General features: G+C 40.8%; 1 protein-coding gene across 1 annotated transcript in view; it reads right to left on the reverse strand.

Moving 5' to 3' along the window:
• Positions 1 to 1,819: 1,819 nt before the first annotated feature.
• Positions 1,820 to 25,412, reverse strand: part of HS6ST3 (heparan sulfate 6-O-sulfotransferase 3) — a 264,356-nt gene continuing 240,763 nt past the window's right edge. The window contains exon 2 of the mRNA XM_015851553.2: positions 1,820 to 7,387. Within this exon, the coding sequence (XP_015707039.1) occupies positions 6,682 to 7,387 (706 nt within the window). The 3' untranslated portion in view covers positions 1,820 to 6,681. The remainder of the gene's footprint in view (positions 7,388 to 25,412) is intronic.

Genomic DNA, 25,412 nt, shown 5'->3' on the forward strand with positions numbered 1-25,412 from the left:
AAGCAATGGGGCAGCAATCTGGGTTTCTAAATATAAGTCTCCAGTAGAGAGAGTCTGTTTTTTTTGTGGAGACCTGTGGGTATCTGAGACATTTGCACTGGGTTTACGAATACAGAACAGCATCTATGCTGAGACCGACATCCTTCTGTAGAAGGAGTTGGAGGCCAGGCAGGCAGACAGTGCTGGATGACTCTGTTTAGCAGTCTGAATTGTTCTGAAGTAGAATGAGCTTCCCATGCCATCTGGTCTTCGCTGTCAGGGTCCACTCTCTTTGCTCATTCAGCCATCAGTTTCTGGGGGTCTGGTTTCAAAAAACACTATGTGTTTCCAGAGGCTGACATCTGCCTCCCAGGAATTAAGCTTAATTCACATCAACTACCAAGCAAGCAATGAGATGTTGACACACGTACAATTTTGAGAAATCTGGAGATTACAAAGTCCTCCAATCCTCTCATTTCTCCAAAATGTTACACGCAAAAATTGGTACAGGTGACAAGAAAATGGAAATTTGCAATAGGGATTTCACCAAAAGCAGTGAAAGGGGTACAAAAGCTTATCAAACAGACCTTTTGCAAGGCACAAGCACCATTTGACCTTCTTCTTCATTATGCTTTTTGATACATTTAGACCCCAGGTGCATACCCACATACATACACAAACATTTCAAGAGAAGACCAGAAGTACAGTTAAATTGAGAAAAAATACAAAACCAGGTAGGATGATGTGAGAATAAATTCCACAGAGGTGCTCATTCCTCTAGACTCAATCAGCCTCCCCTTACAACAGCATTTTTTAATCACTAGCTTTGCGAATGTAAAGTTCTATGAAGGACAATTTAGAAAACAAAACCAACCAGAATGTTTGAGAACTTCCTTCCTTCTGCTGCCCTGAACAACTGCTGTTTTCACTGTGTGATTTCTCACGCTGACTATAATTTTTTACCTTTAACAAGACTTTCCATAGCACTTAGCAGAGGTCAGTTGGCTTTGATGAAAAGGATGTAGGTTAAGGGCACCCACTCTCAATTTGCCACAACATGGCCTTCTCTTTAAACCAGACGCACCTCTAGGGATGTGGCATGTTTTCTTACTGTTGGAAGCAAGAGCTGTGAGGAAGTTTTGGTCTGTTAAAACAGTTGTGGAACAGAGGCTCAAACTACACCCTGAAGGAGCTAACGTAAAAGTGATCCTGAGTTACTCTGTAAAAGAGTTCAGAGTCTCCTCCTTATTTAAACCTATTCATGCTTCTCCATGTTTCCATCCCATCCTAGTTAATTGTACTCACCCATTTGTGTGAGATATTAAGGCTGAAATTCATCACCTCCTCTCAAGGCCCGTGCTCTCAAAGAAGATGTGGGTGAGACTAAAGGTGCAGTAGCATACTGAAACTTCTCATCCTTCCTGCAGTAGCTCTGTAGATTAATCCAACAGTTGGGACTGGTAGAAATGAAGTCCAACAAATTCACTAGCTCTATTTCAATCATTTCCATACTTAAATCTTTATTCAGTCCAAGTATGGAAATTCTGACTCTGAGGTCACTTGAATTAGTGCTAGTGACTATGCAAGACTCAGGTTTCCTGCCTGAATTCAATTTGAAATGAAGCCCACTAAAGTCAATTGCAATCATAAGCTTTGGGACTGGGTCCCAATATAATTAAAGAGTAAGTTATGTCAACATACCTTTCCTCTATGTACATTTTATTAAAAAAACATTATTATGATCACACTAAATCTGTATGAATGCTGGAAACCAGTCCAACAGGAGTATTTTCAGTCACTTTTATGACTATGTGGATAAGACAGAACCTTTAGTATTTCAAAGATGCAATTAGTGTTTATTTGTTGTTCATAAGTAGTTCATGGACCCAACAATATTCAACAAAACATTTTTAACAGATATCTTAATGAGTATCAATTTACAGAAAACCACCAACTAATAAATATATGAAAACAATTGCTTTTGACATCACAATGGTTAAACACATTAAATAATTCATTAAATTGTGCTTTACATCAATGAAAACCCTTAGGTCTACAAACTACCCTTTAAATAGGAATAAAAGTAGATATGGTTACTCACAATACAATCTCTTTATAGCAGAGTTCACACACATTATTGCACATAAACAGAAGAAAAAATCCCAAAGAATAAGATAATTTACAGCCTATTAATTTACTCTTTTATCTCAAATATGGCAACCGATGGGAACTCCTGTTTTTTCCAACATTTCTTTGAAATCATACAGCAATTGATATGGCCAAGAAGAAAGCCAAGGACCTTGTAGGCTATGGAACCCATTTCCCTCCATGAAACATAAACAAATAAAGTATTACAAACTGAATGGAGCATTTCAGTGTTAACTGAGTACCTTTTCTGATTATCCTTTTGCCATATGAAGCAGTCTATTATATGAGAATGATTTTATCGTGATCATCTCAATGCCTCATACAGGGTAATCTCCATTAGCCTGGAAAACAGATTTTCCCTATCCCATACAAAACAAACAAACAAACAAACAAATAAATAAGTTCCATATGTATAAAGGGAACAGCAATGGAGGAAAAATGTAGCAGTGAGAAGACAAATTTCATAGCATCAGCGCTCAGTACTGGTAAGGGCTGTGGTGAGAAACAACCTACTAGCACAGAAGGAAATGTGTTATCTGGAAGGTCAGCCTGAGAAAGGTCCCTAACAACACACTGAGTCACAGTCACTGACACTTGAACCTCTTGAAAATGTGTAGGAAGCAAGACCCTTCCAGCTAGAAGTGGATGCCAACTCTGAAACACCTTCAGATTCAAGGGGGATGTGACCCACCATTTGGACTGCTTGAACAGAGACACTAAAGTCAGGAATTTGGCTGTGAATTTGATTTCCTTCAAATTTTTTTTTACTCTCTATTTCTGTTTCTAGCAAACTGCAGGTAACTACCACATGCTGGGCAGAAGTCCTAGCAAGGCTATTACAGCCTCATTGCTAATGCAATTGCAATGAATAATATCAAACATGATAAAGTGCATTTTTTTCTTTTTTTTTTTTCTTTTTTTTTTTTCATTTCCCCATGGTGAAAAAAGCATTTTATTGTTAGCACTGATGAGTGAGGAATAGAGGGAAAAAATCCATTCCTTAATAAAGCACAACCTACAGGCAATAGGCTGTTCTTGGACTAGACATCAAATTACCACGAAGCCGTTTCAACAACACAGCGTGTTTCTCTGTCCGCTCCAAGCCTACAGCAAATTATAACTGGAAAAAGGCAGTCAGTGCTGAAGATATGATGGGAGAGATTAGTAAGTACATCTCCATTACAAAAGGATGAGATTTGTTTCAGCACCACAGTAGCAGAAGCCAAATTGCCTTGTTTAAACAACAAAATAAAGCCACTACCATAGACAGAAGTTCTACAGCGTGGCTGCTCACAAATGTTTTGAAAGGAACACACTTCTCTCTGATCTTACACGAGTGGGTGTAGTTACAGTGAAGCCTGCACTGCCAGAGCAATGAAAACTGGAACAAAAGAGAAATGAACTGGGGCCTTTATTCTTCTGCTTTACAGTATTTTGGGTGCTGCCCTCAAGAAGAAAAAAGCTGCATGCTTGTGTCTTAAGAGAAGTCCACCTGGAAGTATTTCAGAACTGCCTTATTTTGGATGTGTCAGGAAAATCTGCTGAGTAAAGCAGCAGTGTTGGCACTGGGTGTTCACTGGACTTACTGTTGTAGCTGCATGGAGCAAATGGGGCCATGGGCTCTGGTGACAGCAAGATCTCTGCCTCCTGCCTCCGATACTACAAAACCAGAGCTATGTGACACATAGGCCCCAGGAAAAAGAAAAAACAACAGAACCCTTAAATTTTAACTAAGTCCCAAGCGTTAAGGCAAATCCCATCAGTGTAGATGCTACAGCATGTTAGAAGCTCTTCAGGACCTTAATCTTGTCTCCTGTGGAATGACTGGCAAAACGGTTAGGCATTGCATTAAGGTATTACCAAACTATTAAAGTTAATGTAAACCGCCCAAAGACTGCTTTGATTTTCCTCATTAGGTTTTGTTTTGAGTTGTGCAGAAGTCTGAAGAGCTGTTAGTGTGCCTAGAGAATTGAAACTGATGCTCTGAGCAACTGGTGGGGCTGCAGGGAACAATTCCCTTTCTCTCTCTCTCTCCTTTCCCCTGGAAAGATAATACTGCAAAATGAAAAACAAGGCCCCAGTTGCTGTGAGTGGCGTGGAGAGGCAGTCTGATGGAGAGAGAGGCAGGGATGAGACTAAGGGGACCTGTTTGGTGCTGAGGGATGCTTTACAAATGGGACTGATTCTGCTTTCTTGTTTATCTTTCTCCTTAATCCAAATTTGTCCTTGCATCTTTCCTTCCATGTTCTCGGCTTCTCTCCCATTCACTCACCAGCAGCCCTGTTCCTGCTCAGCCCTGTCTCTGCCACCCCAGTTCCCTGTGCCCACAGAGACAAGAAGAGCAGTCACAGAACTTGGAGTGTATGGAGTGCTACAGGCACCTTCCCTTCTCTTGCATTCACAGAGTCAGTCCCAGACTGTAAATGTTTAAATTCAAACCTCTGAATATGGGTATTTCTGTGTGAGTGAGGAGTCTGGAAGCCTCTTCAGGGAGACGGGGATCCAGTCAAGATGTCAGGCAGTCTTCTTTAAGATGGACATCCCAAACTGGATCAGGGGAATGACTGCAGTCCCGCGATTTCCCTTCTGAAGGCAGAGGTGGGAAGAGGTGTATGCCATCCACCATGGAACACGTGTTACAGACCAACAGCCCTGCTACTTACCACAGAAATAGCATGCTGATGTAAAGAAGCATATTGCCAATAAGTTACATCGATATTGAGGTGTCACCCAGTAAGCCTCAATCACTTTGTAATGCTCTTTATGATATTCCAAGTTGAACATATTGTTGTATGTATGCATTAACCCTCAACAGGATCATTAGATCATATTTTTGATATTGTGCATAGGTAAGCAGCAATAACATTGTTGGAACTAAAAAAAGATACAGCATGCATTAAAAACAACATTTAGAAATAAGGGATAAATTTTCAATCTTGACTTCTTTTCCTGCAGCACATTAAACTTTTAATGAGTGTCTAAAAACTTGAATTCTGAAAATAAACAAGAAATGTGCATCCACATCAGGTACTCCACTATCTCTAATTAGTAAATCTGTAAGGTAAAAGCCATTCATGCATGCAATAATATACTTTCAGCATCTTGATTTAGCAGCCATGTTGAGGCACTTAGAGAAATTTCCTCCTAATGCTTTAGATTTATGCTAGAAGAAGAAGGAAAAAAAAACACAAAAAACAACTCCCTCAAAAGATCTATGATGCACAGGACCCTCTTTTTAAAGTTCCACTATTACAAATAGAATGAAGAAAAAATATCAGAATAAATAGGTGCAGTTAAGAATGTAATGTGTGGATGAAGAACTCATTGAATCTTTCTGTAGATGAGGAATAAAGCCAGATACAGATCTCTCTTCATGGAAACAATTAATTTACAAAGAATCTTCATACAGAGTTATAAATATCAAGCCTTCTCACATCTCTATTATGAATCCTATAAAAATGAAAGCTGAGGGTTTTTTTTTGTAGCTACTACCATAGTTAGAGAGAAAACCAATTTAAGTTGTATTCACTTGGCATTAATGTATTTTAACAGACAATATCATAAACCTGCCTGTCTTCACACACAATATATCTCCAGGCTTTTGCAGAAGACCTGGAAAATATCACACTAATATTTAAGCTTTTCCTGCTCTCTTTTGCCTCTCCTGTAGTCTGCTTGGCCCCTCTTCACCTTTTGTGAACGTGACGGCTGATTTCATCGCCTATAGCCAGATAACCTTGGTAGTGTGTGGCCAGCTGCAGAGAGGTCTTCATTTCCCAGCTTTTGCATTCCAGCTTTCCCTTTGCCACACAAACTCCAAAAGACGGCTGCTACCTAGCTAAGTCTGATACCCTTCACATCTGCAGAGAAATAAGCTAACCCACCCCCATCACTTCACTTACAAATGATCTCTGACTGCGGGTTTACAGAGAAGAAAAGCACTACACCAATCCTACATTTCCTACATCTTTTTTAATCACCTCAGCAAATTCTTTCTTTAATCAAAACCCATCATGTAGAAGTCTGAAGGGCAATACTCTTACCTCCACTGCATTCACTAGGAAGCCACACACTACAGCTGCAAAGGACAATATGAAGTAAACCAGCTCTCACAACACAGAGAAATCAAAACATTTTTTTTTTTTTTCTTTTCTTCAATTTTGATTCAAGTCTGCACAAGTTTTGGTAGCTCAGATTGTAGAGGGTACATCCGTTAATGTCATAGCCACAGCTCTCTCTTCAACCCATCCTCACAGCTTAGGGTTTTGAAGGAAGTCTGTTTGGATAGGAATCTCTCCTACTGCTATTAATAACACTTATTCATGTACACAGAGAAAAAAATATATATATTCTTCTTACTGACAGAAAGCGAGAAAAACTGAGACAAGGAAGGTTAGCTGTCAGATGCTGCATCATTTACCATGGCGGTTGGCCTTCCTTGGCTGACTTTCAGGCAGCCGAGCTACACAAAGAATCATCCTCTATGATTCTTCCATGGGTTAAGCAAGATGGAGGAACCTGATCCTCTCAAGGGCTAGATAAGATGGAGGAGTGTTACCACCGCGCGACCTGGCTATTATAATCTTCAGTAACAGCTACTTCTGCTCCCTCTTCCCTTGGCCACTGATGAGCTCTCTGCTCTCGCAGCAGCCTCCGCTCCTCTCGCCTCTTTAGGCGGTTCAGCTGATGCTCCTCTTGCTTGGAGTACTGGAAGCGCTGCAAGAACAGGTCCTTGGCGTAGTCATAAAGCTGCATGTCCAAGAAGTTCAGCTCCTCTATCCGTTGCCGTACATCCTCACCGATGTCCACATTGGAGGCCCGTGTAACGTTGAATTGGGTGAACGGGGAAATGAATTTCAGGTTAAAAGTCCTCTCAAAGAGATACTGAGTCTTCCTCTGAAACTCTGTAAGGCCGAAGAAGGCCATGTTTTTCAGATTCTTCTTGGCGCTTTGGAGAAGAATCACGTTTCTCTCAGTCTCATTCATAAAAGTCAAGTTGTAGCATCCCACCAGGCTCAGGTCGGCCAGCATGCGCACCTGGCGGTTGTTGGCTAAGTTGTAGCTACAGTCCATGAACTCCTGTAAACTGACTCCAGACCAGTCATCTCCTTCATAACAGGTTGGTAGCTCATCTGGTGTTGGGCTTCTTCCATCACACATATGAAGGGAAGTTTTCCATGTTGCACCTCTCTGGACATGCTTCCATTCACTCAAGTATCTTGATACTGGATCCCTCAGCATTGTGATGTAATAGAAGTTCCTGAAACATATCATTAAACATAGTTTTAAGATCCAGTGGATTTTTTTCTTGTTTTATTCTCCAACAAAACAGTTCCCAGTGGCCATCACCACACACCCCCTTCACTTTTTCTCAGTGTAAGGCTGAGATATATAGGCTGAGTCACATAAAGTGACTATTTCTGAGATAGTAAAAAGCTTAGAGCTTCACAAGCATTGAGAATAAAACACAAGGTGCACTGGAAGAAAGAGAGAAATGAAAGGAAGTAAGCAGCTGCCATAGAAAAGGAGCTACTTTGACTTATCTGCTGTTCAGTGGTAGTTATTTTATGTAGAAGCCAATTAACTGAAGAGTACTCCCCTCTACTTAAAATGTTAACACTCAGAAATGTTGGAAAATGTGAAAAAAGAGATTTCTATAATCCTGTCACCACCCTTCTGGACTGAGACATGCAAGTATGAGATGATAACCCACACAAAACTTGGTCAGAATATACAAGAAGCACCGGCAATATAATGCGGATGCTGCAAGTGCTAAAAAGAATGCCACATGGAAGACCAGCATAAGACTTACTTAGGAAAAGCCCTATTATTAAATAGGTTAGAGTGATGATAATGAGAGGTTCCAGACCTATTCACATGACTTAGTTTTAAACAAGTGCTGTACTGAAATTTGTTATAATCATATAGTATAAAAGCATTTGTTGATATAAAGATTATTATTATTCAGCCTCACATGTCAAGAATACAAAAGAGACACTAAGAAGAATTGATCTGAAATAGAGTAAATAAATGCAGCACCCACATTGTCAATTCATCTTTGAGTTGAGTTTGAACATCTGTTTATAGCAATTTGACTGCAATTGAGTATGGTTCCAAGAGGATTTCACACATAGTTTTCTACAGATAAATGTTTTATACAGAAACTACTAACCTAAGTTACAGGGTGATATTATAAAGACAAAATAAAACCAAAATACTTATGATTTCTGTCAGCTAGAATAATTAGCAGAAGATTCATGACTAAAATTAACACTCAGAATGGTACAAAAATAGGCTTATGATTTTGCATGACTCATCTGACTGCAAATAATACATTAATAAATCATGAGTGCTAGGATAAGTTTTCTTAGGAAAACTCTTATCTAAATATTCTTCCTCAAACCTAAACAAGGATGAAGCAAGTAAAGAGACAAGCTTGCTGGAAACAAATTACCCTGTAAACAAACCAACACAGAGCCACAGAATCACAGAACTGCAGGAGTTGTAAGGGACCTCCAGAGATCATCGAGTCCCACACCCCTGCTAAAGCAGGTGCCCTACAATAGGTCACACAGGTTGGCATCCAAATGGGTCTTTAATATGTCCACAGAAGGTGACTCCACAGCCTCTCCTGGCAACCTGTTCCAGTGCTCTGTCATCCTTACCATAAGGAAGTTCTTTCACATGTTAGCACAGAACTTCCTGTGTTCAAGTTACAGGCCATTACTCCTTGTCCTTTTGCTACACACCATCCAGAAGACCCTGGTCTTATCCATTTGCCTCCCACCTCCCTTTGGATATTTGTAAAAGTTAATCAGATCCTCTCTCAGTCTTCTTTCCCCCAGGCTGAACAGACCTAGATTACTCAGCCTTTCCTCATACAGGAGGCACTACAAGCCCTTCATCATCCTTGCGGCCCTCCACTGGACACCTTCTGGGGCCATCTTATACAAAAGCTAACCAGTTAAATTCTTGACACTACTATCTTTAAGACTGATACCTTTATTTTTCAGATATCACTGATTTTCTACCACTAAAGATTCATGTAGTTTCTCTGCAAACCTTGGGTTTGTCATAAGGGCAGACATGTTCCACATTTTCCAAAAATGTAGATATATTTCCCAATTCAGATATAGCAAAAGGAAACAGAAGTGAATACACTGTCTTTATTCATCTGAGTTCTCCACCTAGAAGATTTTTAATACATTTTTTGGAATGAGGTTATGATCCTAGACTGTAGACTATGGTCTGCCACAGGGTAACATCTTGAATTACTATCTAATGACAATGGCTCTGTCAAAGATAATTTCATAGCAGAAGAGTTACAGGTGGAAGAGTATAAATTAAGGAGTACCACCGTGAAAAGCACTATATTTAAGTACTTCAGGCATGGTTTTCACTTCTCAAACTGAATGTTCATCTCACATTGGCTTTACTTTTCATGTATGAGAGCACATTAGGAACTGCTTTCCTACATAGAGAACAAGTGGACATTTCACGTTGCACAGACAAAGTGGCCAAACTCCCAGACACCTGTAAGCTCTGAGCGTAACACACTGTTATTGCAACTCACTCATCTCTAACAGTCCCATTCAGGCATGCTTCAGAGCATGAGCAATTAACAAAGAAACCTCCTTTGCATCAATCATTTCCATTTCATCTCTGGATACGCAAATGTGTCTGCTGTGCAATAAACAGGAATACGAAGCAAATGCAGGGAAATGAGAAGTGCATGTCTTTGTGTAACTTCCATAGCTTCCTTTGCACAGAATGAGCAAGGAACTTCCATCTGTATATTACTGCTCCTCCTTGTGACTGACTTCTGCAACTTGTTTTGCTATCCTAATAAATTTGCTTCTGATTTGGGCACCTTGCAGAGTTGCTTCCTTGTGTTAAGGCTGAATGGCATCTTCATCTGGAAGACAATCAGGAAATTGTTTTTAAATGTTGATTTAACTGAATAGCATTTCAGAGCTCAGTGCAAAATATGTAGTTTTCAATTGCATTAAGAATGGCTGAGGAGTCAGCTTATAATAAAGAGAAAGAATAGTTCATAAAACATGGGGTGGTGGTGGCCTTCCATCTCCTTTATCACTGCTCAGTAGAAGACTTTCAAGTTAACTACAGATTGAATGTGCCTGAGCCTGTCTAAATACAGAGGTGCACTTTTTCTTACCAGTGTAAAGGACTCAGAGAATCACAGAATCATAGAATAATTAAGGTTTGAAAAGACATCTAGGGTCAACTAGGCTAACTGTCCATCTACCATGTTTCCAATTGTGATGACATCTACAAGATCAGCACCAGTGCAGCCCTTCCTTGCTCCCAGTGGCTCGAGAAGCTCCATATCTAAAATGTTGCTTTCTACAGCAGAATTTGAAACTACCTGGAAATTCAGAAAGCTTAGTCCCACCAGCATGAAATCTAGTCTCTTTGTTAGCATTTGGCAAAAGAAACCCCACCTTTAGTTAATAAAATGAAGATCCAGTAATGTCCCAAGAACCTATATTTCTTTCACATTATAAGTTATTACAATATAAATACTGCAGTCTTACATTAATCCCTCAGTAGCATTCCCCTGACTTAGAAATCTATTTCAGAGGGGGAGATTATTGAGGGTCAACATAAACCAGGGCATTTTTTGCCTTCTATCATCACAAAACAGACATCTAGGCTGAGGAAGATTTACTATATAAATGAAGGATCCCCATACACGGAGAACAAAACATGCTGTAAGGCCTCCTCAGGAAGAAGGATGAATGACATCTTCTCTGGCACTCCTGCTCTTGCTTGGAGCAGCCAGCATAAGAACTCTCACAGCACTTCTGGAGGCTGAGTGGTGAAAAAGCAAGCAGCAAGCAAGCAGAGATCTTTTCATTCAAAGAGTGAGGCAGGACCTTATTGCAGGGATTTATGAGCTTCATAAAAGGAGAAGAGCGCACTCACAACAGCTGGTGCAGAGATGGAGAAATATCTGAAGTGGAAGAAAAGGCAGCCATAGGAGAATATTTTCTAAGACACTAACAGCCAGGTGAAAGCAGAACCAAAATGACTGAAAAGAACAAGTGCATCGTAAAAACACCCACACTGTAGTTCTTCCTAGTAGAAGAGAAAATAAGACCTATTCAAGTTTATGCCCCAAGATGTGGCAGAATGTTAGCAGCTTTAGCCCTGGAAATGAGTGTGCTCCCCTGGTAGGTTCTGAAATGCCCATCCTGGCAGTACACCTGTGCTAAGGACAGAGGCTGTCCTTATGAGATGAAATGTTAGGAAGGATCTGCAGTACATGAGCAAAAACTGTGTGCTTCCTAGTCTTGTCCACAAGCCTGCGTTCTCAATGGTAATAACAGAGCAAACCAGTCATCCGCTACCCCTCTTCACTCATCTTTGAGTGACATGGTCTAGAGTGGTCACAGGTGTGGACTGATGGTTGGACTAGATGATCTTAGTGGTCTTTCCAGTCTTAATAATTCTATGATTCTATGATTTAGGCTGTAAGTACTATCAGCCTGATAACACTGCATAGAGCAGGATAAGCAGGTGAAACAAACTATGGGTAGTGCAATATGTGAATAATTAGAGCATGTGAACACACAATGAGAATGGTGAAGGGAGGCAGAAAGTGAAGTGGCACTGTTGGGCTAATGCTAATGTAAACTGGTCAAGATATACAAGCATAATGCAGACGTTTCAGCCCATGGCTAGCAGCACTGTGGTGCTGAGTATAGCTGCATCTATGTTATGCTCAATTTACAGATAATCTGCCCAATGTGACAAAAGCACTACCAAGAAAATGCTATGAAGTGGCACATGATCAGCTTAACCACCAGGTTGGATAAACACCAGCTAGCAAGAAGACTCTTGTGTAGGTGTAGCGACAGCACATAGTTTTCTTAAGCTTAGCATCTGCTAGAGGATGCTAGACTGCTGTGATGAAAATGGTTTTCTAAGCCATCCCTTTAAAAAGTTTGTGATTGTAATACTGTTAGCTGTTCTCTCAGGTTGTCATGGATTTCTTCATGTATGCTCTTCAATGAAAGTGTCAGTAGGACAGCAGACACCGCTAAGAAGTCAACATTTATCCATACTTACCACATACCTCACCAATTCAGCATGTAGGAAAGACACTCAGCTGGTTGGTTTTCTGGAAGGTCTGTGCCTCCACCACTTCTATTATTTTCAATTGGGATGGTGAGCACTGCACTTACTTCATGCAGAGGCAGCAGTGTCCTATAGACACTCAGGTACTCTACATTAAAGGAAAAATTTGCCACTTCAGATAAGTTAAATATAAGAAGTACAACCTGTGCTTTGAGGCACAAAATTAGACACGTCTCATTATTCCTCTGGGATTTTGCCCCCCAAAATGGCCAGTTTCCAATTTCCAAACTGGCCACAAGCTTTTGCTGTTTAACTCCTTTTGCCATCCCAGTGATGTATGGTGCAGCAACATCTGTAGGATATCCTTGCTCAGAGATGGAGCAGGATACTACTTCCAGGCTAAGAACTCAATGCAAGGATCTACATAAAAGCTATATTAAGCAACATCAAAAGCCACCAGGAAGTTGCCCAAATCAGTCAGTGGTGTCTGGAGAGTTATGCAGCTGGCCAAAGGTAGATGCTGACACTACAATGAGCTGCATCACTTTAGAGATGCTCTATAAGTTGTACTGTGTATATTACCATAGTGGGATCTTAGGTATTTGTAACTTCAATGTCTACATTGTAGACACCTACACAGTTGTCTCAATCTGTAAGGCAAATCCCATGCCTGGAGTCGAGGAATCCATGCCTGCACAGAGTATGAACTTCAAGCCAACCCTGAAAACTAACTAATCATGTAACATTATGTAGTGACATAAGCACAACAACGTACTTATTGTGTTTATTACATAGATACCAGTCATGTTATACTATCTCCTTATAAGCAAGTTTTTAGGGCTGGAGCATTCCCAAAATAAAAAGAAGCTTTAAGTAAACTTCGTATTATTTCACACACATCTTCAGACCAAGATAAACTCCACGATAATTTTGTTGTCCTTGCTGACCTAAGTAAGATGAGGGAAGGGCTTAGAGTCAGGCAGCACGTATTAGATTTCTAGCCCTGGATTGCAAGGGAGATTGCTCAGGAACTAAATTGCAACAGCAGCTTGTTACAGCCAAGAGAAATTTGGCATTTGGCACTGGTAAGCACTTTCAAAACGTGAAACCTCACATTTCTTTGCATTTTAAGAAGAGTGTTCCCCGTTAAGCAGTTTCAGCTACTGTTTCATTAATCTGTTGCTTTAGCACTCATTATAGAAGTCCATTTTTTTTCTTTCTTTAGAAATTGCAAACATTTTTAATTTATTTATTTATTTTCCAAAAAATAACTCCTGGAACACCAAATGAAGTGCTGTATCTGTGCCAGCAGAGGAAACCCACAAAAGATTTATAGCACCATTTTATTTTTGTTTTTGCATGGCCGCTGATGAGAAGATTAGTGTCCTACAGCTGATTAAAGAATGTCAGATAACAAAGTATGTCTTCGGAGATCACTCACTCTCTGACATCAAACAACTTTTAACAGCAGTGATTTAGGGTAATTCACAGGGGAATAAGAAGAAAGTGAACCTGTGGCAACGCAAATGCTGTTTGTACAACATTAGGAATTTTTCTACCCAAGGAGTCTAATTTGCCCTCTAGTAAAGATAGGGCAAATTCAGTAATGGTATATAAAGGGATGTTATTACATGAAAATAATAAGGTGCTAGTTAAGCTATTTTGAAAATAGCTTTAATTTTATATTAAATAGAAAATATGTGACTTTAGAAGTCCAGCAGTACATCTGTTACCATCAGAAGTAACAAATACACCGATGTGGATTACGTATATTTTTCTTCCTAAGTATGCCACAAATGAATAGGCCAAGGACTATGCAAACTGAAGACTTCCTATTGGAAGACTGTAGGCTTTTGTAATTGGGAACTGTGATTTCCAACATGCACTACATGTACCTAACAGATTTTGTAATTAAGTACAGAATAACCATTTTAAATAGGAATCATGCTTTCTACACATCTCACTGTCACAAGCCACTCAAAATCATTTCTAAACATGGTTCTCAAGATCTACTTTAAACAAAGGAAACTGTGAGTGCTGTAACTCTTTTTTCCAGAAACAGGAAAACACCTACTTGTGAATGTAGACTTTAGCAAAGTGTTTTAAACACATCAAAGATGTTAGGTGGGTACCCAACTTCCAGTATTAGGGGTTTCTGAGAAGACAGAGTCAGGTTCTTCTCTGAGATACACAATGAAAATAAAAAGGTCAAAAATTGAAACAGGATGATACATGGAAAATAACTTTCACCAGGAGAATAACTAAGCATTCAGAAAGCTTTGCCTGAAGGTGTTTTGCACCTTTCATCCTTGGAGGTTTTGAAGATCTGACTGGAGAGAGCCGCGAGTGACCCCGCCTACGTTCAGTATCAGCCTTGCCCTGGGTTGGGTTAGGAACCTTCCAGGGTCTCTTCCCATCCCAGTGCTTTCATGGTTCTGTTTGACCATGCACAGTCTGATACCAAATGCACAGGCCTATCAGAAAATACATCAAAACATAAAAATCCTGCCAACTAGGTAATTCCTATCATCTCTTGTTCCTTCCAAGGTACCCAAGACAGAAGACAGAGTATAGGGAAGGTACATTGCCTTTCATAAGATTGTTTTTATATATGGTTTTAAGTAGGGGGATAACACTCTGGGTGACCGAGGAGTAATGAAATAGCTATCCATGGTTTTAGTCCCAGTGTTACAGAAAATGCACACAGATAGACAGATATCAATATGAGTGTGCTATCTGAGCTACTGCATAACTTTCTCATGTGCTGCATTTAGGCTCAGATTTTCAAAGAGAGCACATGAGGTTAAGCAATGTTAGTGAAGAAAGTCTAGAGTATAATGAGCTAAGGATGCTCAAGTGCATGGATAGCATAGTGTGCTGTTTTATTTAGCCACAGGAGTCTCCCAGGATTATCAGTCTCCTTCCCTGCCAGCGCTCTGTTATCCCCTTCATGAAACACCTTTTTGGAGAGTTCTTTTCACTCCATCACTCTGACTGGGTTGCTTCTTATGGTTAGGAACATGATTTTTGTTCCTAGACTAAATCCTGTCCTGGCCTAGTTACCTCCAGTTGTTCTTGAGTTTGCACTGCAAATACAGCAAGAGGATTTATAATGGAACATCAAAGGAGGAGAGAAGGCCTCTAAGCCTTCATTATTCAAAGTTAACTGGTTGTTATTGTGTCTTGTGATAAGAAAAGCCAGAAGCGACCACGCTGCATTCCCCCAGTACCCTCTGGTCACACTTAGACTGCTTCAGCATTTGGTATCAGTCTCATAAAAGTAAGTCATGCTGAAAGCACCTGAGACAGGTTCTGGTTTTTGGCCACACAAGCAGTCCATCTTTGCACTTAACCTTGCTCTATCTCACATTTCACTGCACACATTGGGCAAATTTCACATGAGGCTTCACAGGCAGTTTGTATAATAAGTACTTGCTTAAATCCACTAGCAATGTATTATCTGACACACCTTCCCATTGCATTTGTTTGGTTTTTTCTTTTGAGGGGAGGCATCACTTTGAAAACTCCTACTCACTGCATTACTGGGATACACATAAGGAATCCTTCTGCTCCTCCTTCCATTTCAGCACTCAGTTTATAGAGGAAATCCATTTCAGCAGAGCTGCAAATGTACGACCTTGCAGTTTGTGCTACCAAACTTCATTTCACCTCTTTCACTGATATCCGCAAGGTCATTAAGCAAATTCCATTAACATACTTCAGCTTTTTGTGCTAACATCATTAACGAAAACATGTAATAGGATCAGAGCTAAGACCAGCCCTGAGGAAATTCATTAATAACTTTCCCTTAAACAGAAATTTCCTCTTTCAGCACATCCCAGTTTGTTAACTTCCATCTACCAGCTACTTGTCCTCCAGAAACTTCTGACACTTCGCTTCATGCTTTTCTGCCTTCTACAATAAGTAGAAGGCAAATTCTTCACTGAAGGTAAATTTGTCACCTCGTACCAGAGAAGGGTGCTGCCTATTTACACGTCTCAGCCCAAAGCCTGAGAACAGTTGCCCAAACATTGCTGCATGTAAGAACATGGAGAAAGGTTAAGACGAGGAAATAACAGTTGATTTGAGAATGAAGCAGACTGGAATAGAAATGCAGAGATTAGGCAATTTGAAGGAAAAACAAAACTGCCATTTTCCATCAAATGACTTGATACAAATTGTAAATCATTTCTTGAGGAGACACAAATCTAATGAAGTTCCCTCTAGAGATTTTTGTTCCTTGCCTAAACTGTATCGAGCTCAATTGTGCTAAGTGTTCTTCAAAATGCTGGAAAGATGGAAGTAGCAAGTGCCCTGCTGAAATAAATACAAATATAGAAAGCAACAATGAAATCAAATAGGAAGGATTTGATTCAAGTATATGCATAACAAAAACCTCATAATTTGTAGGAGACTGTGTGTGAACGTACACAGGATGAAATGCTATTTAAAGGCAAGAAATACACAGTGTCCATAAGATTCTTTAAAGTTACTGTATGCAAGAGCATGCATTCCTTTGTACCAGAGAGAATAACAAATCCTCCATGGCCAGTAGTGGAAAAGGAGAGATCTGTTCCTCACGTCGCCCTCATTCCATTTCATCTCCATTGCGCACCGATCATTGTCAGGTCTCGTAAGGACCATGAAAATCTAGAGCACATGTGACACCTTTACTCCAGAATGTTACTCCTCCCACCTCCACCTTTGCCATGCCACCACACGAAGGAAAACAAGAAATACGGATGTATTTGCACTACTTTCTTTCCTGCCTCCTCGGAGGTCTGTCTCTAGCCCCAGCATGGGGAAGGAGCACTGACCCTGCCACCTTCAGAAAGAGGTTACAAGTACAGGAAAGATGAGCAATGGAGATCACCCATAGGCCTCACATGGCAGCAGAAAGCAAGGGCTGGGCAGGGAAAAGAAAGGTGTTGACAGGTGAGGGAAAAGACAAGACTTGGAGACAATTCAGCAAGAGGGACCCACAGTTGGAGCTTGTTCTGCCAGCTTGACTTCCAAAAACTATATTGGATACGGACCCCTCCAGTGTGATACCTATAACCACAGGTAATGGTTTAGCACAACATAATATCATAGAATCATATAATCATAGAATTACCCAGTTTGGAAAAGACCTTGAAGATCATCAAGTCCAACCGCAGCCTAACCATAGTACCCTAACTCTAACAACCCTCTGCTAAATCATATCTCTGAGCACCACATCCAAACGGCTCTTAAACACATCCAGGGATGGCGATTCAACCACCTCCCTGGGGAGCCTATTCCAGTACTTAACTACCCTTTCTGTAAAGAAGTGCTTCCTAATATCCAACCTAAACCCCCTATCCCATAGGACAAGCCACAGAGCCTCTCTCATGCTCAGATCCCAGCCTCTCAGTAGCTTCTGGAGGACACCCTTGTTTTGGGAGCAGACTCTTTGCTGTGGGGACTGCCCGGGCATTCAGCACTCACTCGGCTCTGATGCAGAGAGCTGGGTGCACAGAACTCCCACCTGTTCAATAGTTTAACATAACATCTTCTGTAATGGTTGTAAAGAAAAATCCCCGCACTACCTCTGACTTCAACAGCAACCAAGCGTGTGCCACAGGTGGCAGGCATCCAGGCCTCATCTATAATTTCCAGCTCATGGTTCAGTTGTAGATGCTCTCATCCAAAACTGGGACACTTAGATGAAAATTTTGTGGGATTTTTCACTTCAACATGTTTTGAATCAGTACAGTACTGCTGCTCAATTAATAAAGTAATTAACAATAAAAAGGCCCACTAATTGAAATCCCTTTGAAAGTACATCAATTTATTCTAAGCTTTGCCTCTAGTCTTTATTAATTCTGACATCAAGCATAATGACCTTAAATTATAAATGATCGTCACAAAATCCAGACATCATAAGCATTTTCTTGTCTGCATGCTGAGTTTTTAAAGCATCTGAGTTTGGTCATCACAAGCGATGTAAACAAAATGATCTGTGTTTGCTTGCCTATAAGGGCACTGTTTGCCTAGAATGCAAACAAAACGACAATATGGATATTACAGCATTTCAGGTGATTCTACTAAAGAAAACATCATAAGAGTAGTCTTCCCTATTAACTCAATGAAGCAATTTGAAACAACGAAGGAAACCACTCAGCTGTAAGATGAAATGCTAATTTTGCTTCTCTTAACATTCCTCTTCTTGTGATGCTATTACCTTTTTCCTTTCCTGCAAAGCCTTAAGTAAGCAGATGAGGAGGTGTTTAATAATTCTAAGACGGCTTCTTTTTCACATTGCACTCTGTGTTTTCACTGGAATCTTGCTAGAGTCTAATTGAACCCAAAAATGCTTCCTGAGAACGCCACAACTCACAGATGTAAGCAGAATTGCTGCTTTCTCTTCTGTTGAGTCTACCTGCGGCAGACGCTATGCACAACATCTCCACTAGAGGGCGCTCTTAACGAGCTTAAACTTAACGAGCTTTTGTCTATCGATACTATGGTAGCACTGAACATTCTTTTTATAAGCGAACTAGATTTTATTACATTATATAATTTATTTTTAAAAATACCGTAATTTGAAAGCGAATCATCTCTATATATCAATTTTCCACTGCGTATTTGGCATGCAGAGAACTTTGATAAAACCTTTCCGAGTTCAGTAGCTGCAGTCACTGTTTAAAATAGGACCTTATATGCAACTCCTCCCTCCCAAGCACACGCAGACACACACACACAGATACACACGGCCAACTTATGGCAAGGCAGTCTCCAAGGTTCCACTTGATGGTACTTCATTGTAATTTCCAGGGTGAGTTCTAAGTAAGCACCGTGTGTGGTTCCAGCTGTGTGTGAATGCACCCTCGAGGCAAAACAGTTAAGGCACAAATGGCATTAAGCTTATTTACATGGTCCTCTCAACTCCCAGCAGAAATGGAAAACATATTGTTCGGCGTAACATGTTATTTGCCTTAAGATTATAGAATCATAGCATTGTTTGAGTTGGAAGAGACACTTAAAGGTCATCTAACCCAGCTCCTCTGCTAGGTCAGGGTGCTCAGGGACTGGAACAGCCTGACCTTGCATGTCTCCAGGGATGGGGCATCCACCACTTCTCTGACTAAGCCTCAACACCCTTATGGTAAAAAACATCCTATGTCCAATCTAATTTTCCCCTCCCATTTCTCTTTATCCCAATGTTCTCAGTGCTTTAAAGAGAGTGTTAAATATCCTCATCTTCCTAACCTGTGAGATGTTTATTATTTACCATCCATACCCGACAGAAATCAAACCACCTCCTTCTTCTGATCTCAGATTCTAATGAAGGCAGCTTATGAACATGCCAGGCTGTACCCTGAGCTGTGCAACTATCAGCCATGCAATCCATGCACTGAGAAACAAACAAAAAGGACTTAGAGGAAATAAGGATACCTGGGCTCATAACTTTAACAAGGGATGCTGTGCCTTTCAGGGGGACTAGCAGGCATGCAATGATGTGAATTTGGCCTTGTTGGTACAGCACAAACCCACCAATGTGCTAGCTCAAATGAATAGACACCTGTACATTCAACTCACAGCAAACTGAAAGCAAACTTTTCACGGCCATTCATCAATAGTGACTTATGATATGGTCGGTGTCAATGATGGAACTTGGTTATCTGTAACACATCTGCACCCAGGTAAAATAAAACAGCCAAGTTGCTGATGGGACGCAGTATGAGTTACTGTCTGCAGTGAGTCATCAGAGGCATCTCTAGCTCAGCAGTCCTCCTCAGGAATGAGCAAATCCTAATCAATGAAGCACATCTGTCCAGTGGAGGGAAAGCACTTCCCAATCCCTTCAGGCCATGAACTGACTACTTGAAGCATGACATTTGATTAAACTTATTATCACAACTCATTTATGTAAAGATGTTGTTAGGGCCCACGAAGCAATCCAACCCTCAATAAAATGCAGCCAGCAGTCTCTTAGCTGATGTTCCCACTCTTCTTCTTTTCTGCCTTTAAAAACAAGGAGGAATTTATCCTTTATTTGCTGCAGCAGGCTGTTGCTGTACCTCACATATGCAAATAGATCAGACTTCCTAGTCTTTCCCCATAGAGATCTTTGACATTGAGACTCAACAGGATCCGGCATCCGTCTGAACTAGAGGCCAGGGGAATAGTGTGCAGGAGTGTACTTTTGAATGTACCTTTCACCAAAATTAATGAACATTTGTGCAGATGCTGAATGCGAATTCAGGAAGTAGAAACAAAACCCATCTAAAATGAAGCCTAGAGCTACAAATATCCAACATTAAGCTTCTTTGTCTTTGCAAGTCTAGGTTTCTCCCCTCCACTCTGAAGAGCCAGAGTACTTTTTGGGTCACAAATGTATCTTGCTCTAAAGGAAACAGAATGATAACGTAGTTATGAAAGATAATTACACATTAACAAGGAGAAAAGTAGCTGACATGGATCCCAAGTAACATAAACATTTGAATATGAAATACTCATTAAGATTCTGTTATAGATTGTATACTGCTTTTGTGTATTTGCCTTGAAGACGTTCCTTCCCAGCCAACTTCTCCTAAGGCAACATTTTTGTTTATAATTGTACCATTTTCTCCTCACATGTTAAAACTATGCACCACAGCGTTCCTACTAAGCAATGTTTAGCACTTGTGTTTCCTCTTTCCACCTTCAGATTGCAGCTGCTATATGTTCAGGTTTTACAGTGACTCCTGCTTAGCTGAAGTCTGCATGCACATAGAGCTTTGTGACGCTTTGATTTGCTGCATGGCCATAATAAGCACACCAGCATTAAGTACATCATGTAAACCACAGCCCTAAAAATAACTCACAACTTTCAGATGTTTCTCCATGTTGTTTCCAGTAACAGCACTCTCGCTGCTAGGAACAATGATTAACACAGGCAAGGCTTTCCCATCAAGAAACCACCCCTGGAAGAGCATCAGGAGCCCTAAGAGGTGTGGCAGGGGATTAACTGAAGGGCCACATCAGTGCTCCCTGAGCACTAATGGAATAAACCTGACAACAGCCATGCCATTCTGCTGACTTGGATAAGCAGGCATGGCCACTCTTTATTCCTCATCTTACAGCCATCTCAAAGTCTGACGACCACTGATGCACAGGCTGGTGGTAGCCTGGAGAGAACAGATGCTGGTGGGAAGGGGAGGCGCAGGTTCTCTTTCCTAACTTCATCAAGACAGGCACAGCTTTGTCCTAATCTGATTCCTTTTCCTTTTTCCCCAGCGTTCTCCACATAACAAGAAGTGTTTCCGACAGATGCTGTGCAAACAGTAAGAAAGCAAGCAATGAGGGATGAGTACACAGGCTGAGCTTTCTTTAAAGATTTTTTTCTCTCTTCAATGTAATGCTCTTATCTCATCCCAAAACATGGCTGCATTTATTGTGAAACTGCAACCAAACTGAAGAAACCAACAGCCTTCAAACATATGTAACCCAGAGGCTGAACCCTGAATTAAAAGAAAATGATTTGATTTTTATAAAGAACCCATGCTAAATGCTTTTGGAACAAAGGATCTGGGGCTGAAATCCTTAAATCACTGCACCCCAAGGACAATCTCAACGCTCAGACTGAGAAGGCAGCTGAGATTCCTCAGCATTATGAAGACTGCAAGATTTCTGGCTTACTCTATGTACATTTACCTTTATGTTTTCTTTCTCTCCCAGCCTCTCTCTCATTCTTTGGCACCATCATTTATTTTTTTTTTTTCCTCTGCCTGCAGAATTTCCAAGGAAAGTTGTTCTAAACAAGAGAGGGAAGCACTTGAAAGTGTGGAAAAACTATTAAAATAGTCAGAACCTGTATAATGGGCAAAACTCATTACCTTCCAGCAGCACTTCACCATGCTATGCCCACTCAGTCTGGTTTTATGGCTGCACAATGGGAATGCACAGCACTGGGGTAAGAGGTCGCGGGCTTAGAATCACAGAATTGTTTGAGTTGGAAGGGACCCTTAATGCTCATCTAGATCAACCCCCTCACAATGAGGGCACCTACATCTCAGTCAGGTTGCTCAGAACCACATCCAGCCTGACATTGAATGTCTCCAGGGATGGGGCATCCACCACCTCACTGGGCAACGTGTTCCAGTGCTTCCAGTTTAGGCACTTCCCATCTGAAGTTTCACAGTGCTGCTCTCATTTGTGTCTCTCCATCTACAAGCTGCCTGGGTGGGAGAAGTTCAAGGAGCTACTCAACTAGTTCATGGGAGACAAGCTCAGAAAAAGCTATTAAGTACATAGACATCTCCACCAAGCAAGAAATTCTGAAGCCTTGAGCTTTTAGATGGGGGGCTATCTTTGGGGGCAGCACTGTGATGTGCTTACCCCGTTGGAGAAAAGGTACTGTGTGAGATGAACATTCCATTTGACTCAGCTTGGTTGTCCCTTGGTCTCAGCTTGGTTGTGCTACCATATTCCTTTGTCAAGCCACCACACAGTCTTACTCTGTTTTAATTAACTGTGACAAAGGAAATGTCTCATGTGCTGATGAGTTAATTCAAAGCAAAAAAGAAAAGAGCAAAAAGAAAAGCCCAACACCACCCAACAGCAATAACAACAAAAAAGATGTCTACAGTTTTAGTCGTTAAGTATAAAGAAGACTTGGATGTCATAAAAAGTGTTCTCTCACCTACATTAAGAAATCTGCTTTCTGTTTCCTTAAAACCAGCTCTAGCAATGCGGGTGTTGCAAATTGCATTTCTTTCACTTGTGAAAATGAACACTTTCCATTCACTTACAGAAAGACTAACAGGAAATATATTATTACTGCTGGTTGGTAGGAGGCAACATCAAACAGCATGTCAGTTCTGAGAGAGAAATGAGCCATAGAAATAGGCTGTGCGTGGGAGCAGCGCATGGGTGTCCTGCACATAGGACAGGAACATCACGGTGCAGGAGAAGCAGCTGAAGAGACCTGCAGGTAGGCTGGAAAATGGCTCACGTCCTCCAGCACCACTCTGTAGCAGGTCTATGTGTGGATAGGTGGCCTGGCAATACCAACACGGACCACAGCAAATGTTGGCATACAACTCGCATTTCTGTTGAATTGGACAGAGTACATGACATGGTGCTTTGTGCTGCTTTTATGCTTTCACATGTGCCAGAATTGAGAGGATAGCTGATATCAGATGGGACACAAGTGCTATGCAGATTGTAAACACCCATTCTGGTATGAAGCCTTCCAGCAAAAAATAATTCATTGATTTCTGAACAGTAGTTGATGCTGGAGTAGTACATTGAATCACTTGTTCACATCACTTTTGAACAACTGCTAGATCTAAAGAATCACAGAATGGCTTGTACTGGACCTCAAAGGTGATCTCGTTTCTATCCCCTGCCACAGGCAGGGTTTCCATCCACTAAATCAGGCACTAGATTAGGTTGCCCAGGGCCCCATCCAACCTGACTTTGTCAAACACCAGCTTTGAACTCTAATCCACTAAAACTGTGAGGAGTTACTCTGCATTTATAATACACATCCACACAAGGATGACCCACTCAGCTTTACTGCCCACATCACTTCTGCATGCCATTCCTACTATAGGCAATGCAATTCATTCTACACTGTATATGTACTATATGAATGAGAAGAAAGTGAATGGCACATTGAAATACTAAATTCCTTAAACGTTGAATATCACATATAAGATTTAAAGGAGTACAATATAGTTAATAACAAAACTGTGGTAGTTTCATGAGAAAATGAATGCATAAAAGCCTCTACTACAAGGTGAAATATGGTCCTCAGAGTCAGAAAATGATGGAAATAATAACATTATCTGTGCAGCTTTATTTTGCCATTATGATACCATATTTAGTTGCAATAAAAATTATTATTTTTCCACAGAACCCCTGCTTTGCTCGGAACAGGCAGTGCTCAGCAAGTGAGATGACTGTTCAATATTTCTTTTTATCATCATCTTAGTGCATGTAGTTCAAAGAAGTTCTATTTACCTCATGTCACACAGACCCTGCTCAGACCACAGAATTTCTCATTTCCTTATGGCCACTGCTATCATAATCACCCTAGAAATACACTACACTTTTTTTCCTGCCCCATTCTGTTTCTTATGCCTCCTATTAAAAATGTATAGAAACAAACAAAAAGATGAAAGGACAAACTTTTGGCATGTTTGGAGAGGCAATGCAAGAGGAAGCAGTGTTGATTTATCTTGATTTATTAGGGCAGAGCTCACTGGCTACTGAAAAGTCATACTGTCACATCTTGCACATTGAATTGTATTTCTTTCGGGGTCAAAATGAAACAGCATCAAACCTAAGACCAGGGACAGATCCTTTCCTCAGAGAGGCAGGAGCTGCAGCACCTTTGTGAGCAATAGGAGAGGTAGGCTTAACATTCCTTTGGTAGTGGAAGAATATGAAGAAACACCTCTTCCTTGCTACACGCCTCCCATAGCTGTTGACAGAAGCAGTTGTGGGTACTGTTTTTTTGTGGCATTCCCAGCTATGTGCAGGTGCTCTGTGTGCTGTGCAGCTCCTGAAGCATGGCATCCCCCATTTGTGCTCCCCAGAATGTTCTCACAGGGCTTCTCAGATGCCCCAAAGTAGTCACACCCACAGAATCAAAACTGAAAGATCCTAAGAAACCTTACTGACCACATCTCATGTTTTGTGGGCTCCATGTGGGATCAGGCAGGCTTTGAGTACAAGTCTCCCAGACTTGTTACTCACTCTTCAGGCCCTGAGGTCTCAGACTACTGAATTCTTCATCAACACCAATTTTGCTGGAAATCAGTCCATCTCTTTTCAATTCCAACTCGAATCCAGAACTTGGGCAACTAGGTATTAAAATATCAGCATCTTCAGGATGTAGTAATTAACTGACATTACTGTCTTGCTGTGTGCACTGATTAGAAGTTTGCATGGCCTAGGAAGATGAAATGCTTACCGGTATAAAATACTGTTGCTACTAAGTGACCCATTGCTTTTCTCTCAATTTTGGTTTGGAAATGCTTGTTTCTTATTTTTCATTGCACCTTCCACACAGTACAAATCAAAATAAAGCAATGATTGTCATTAATAAGGCAGTAATGTGCTTTCAGACTCATCCCTTAAGTGGTAGTCACTAGGAATAGCTAAGACACAGATAATGGACAATTAAAAGAAAGATGATCATATGACCTGGCTTATTTTTGTCTATGTAT

Source organism: Coturnix japonica, chromosome 1 (genome assembly GCF_001577835.2).
Source record: "Coturnix japonica isolate 7356 chromosome 1, Coturnix japonica 2.1, whole genome shotgun sequence".
Lineage (NCBI taxonomy): Eukaryota > Metazoa > Chordata > Aves > Galliformes > Phasianidae > Coturnix > Coturnix japonica.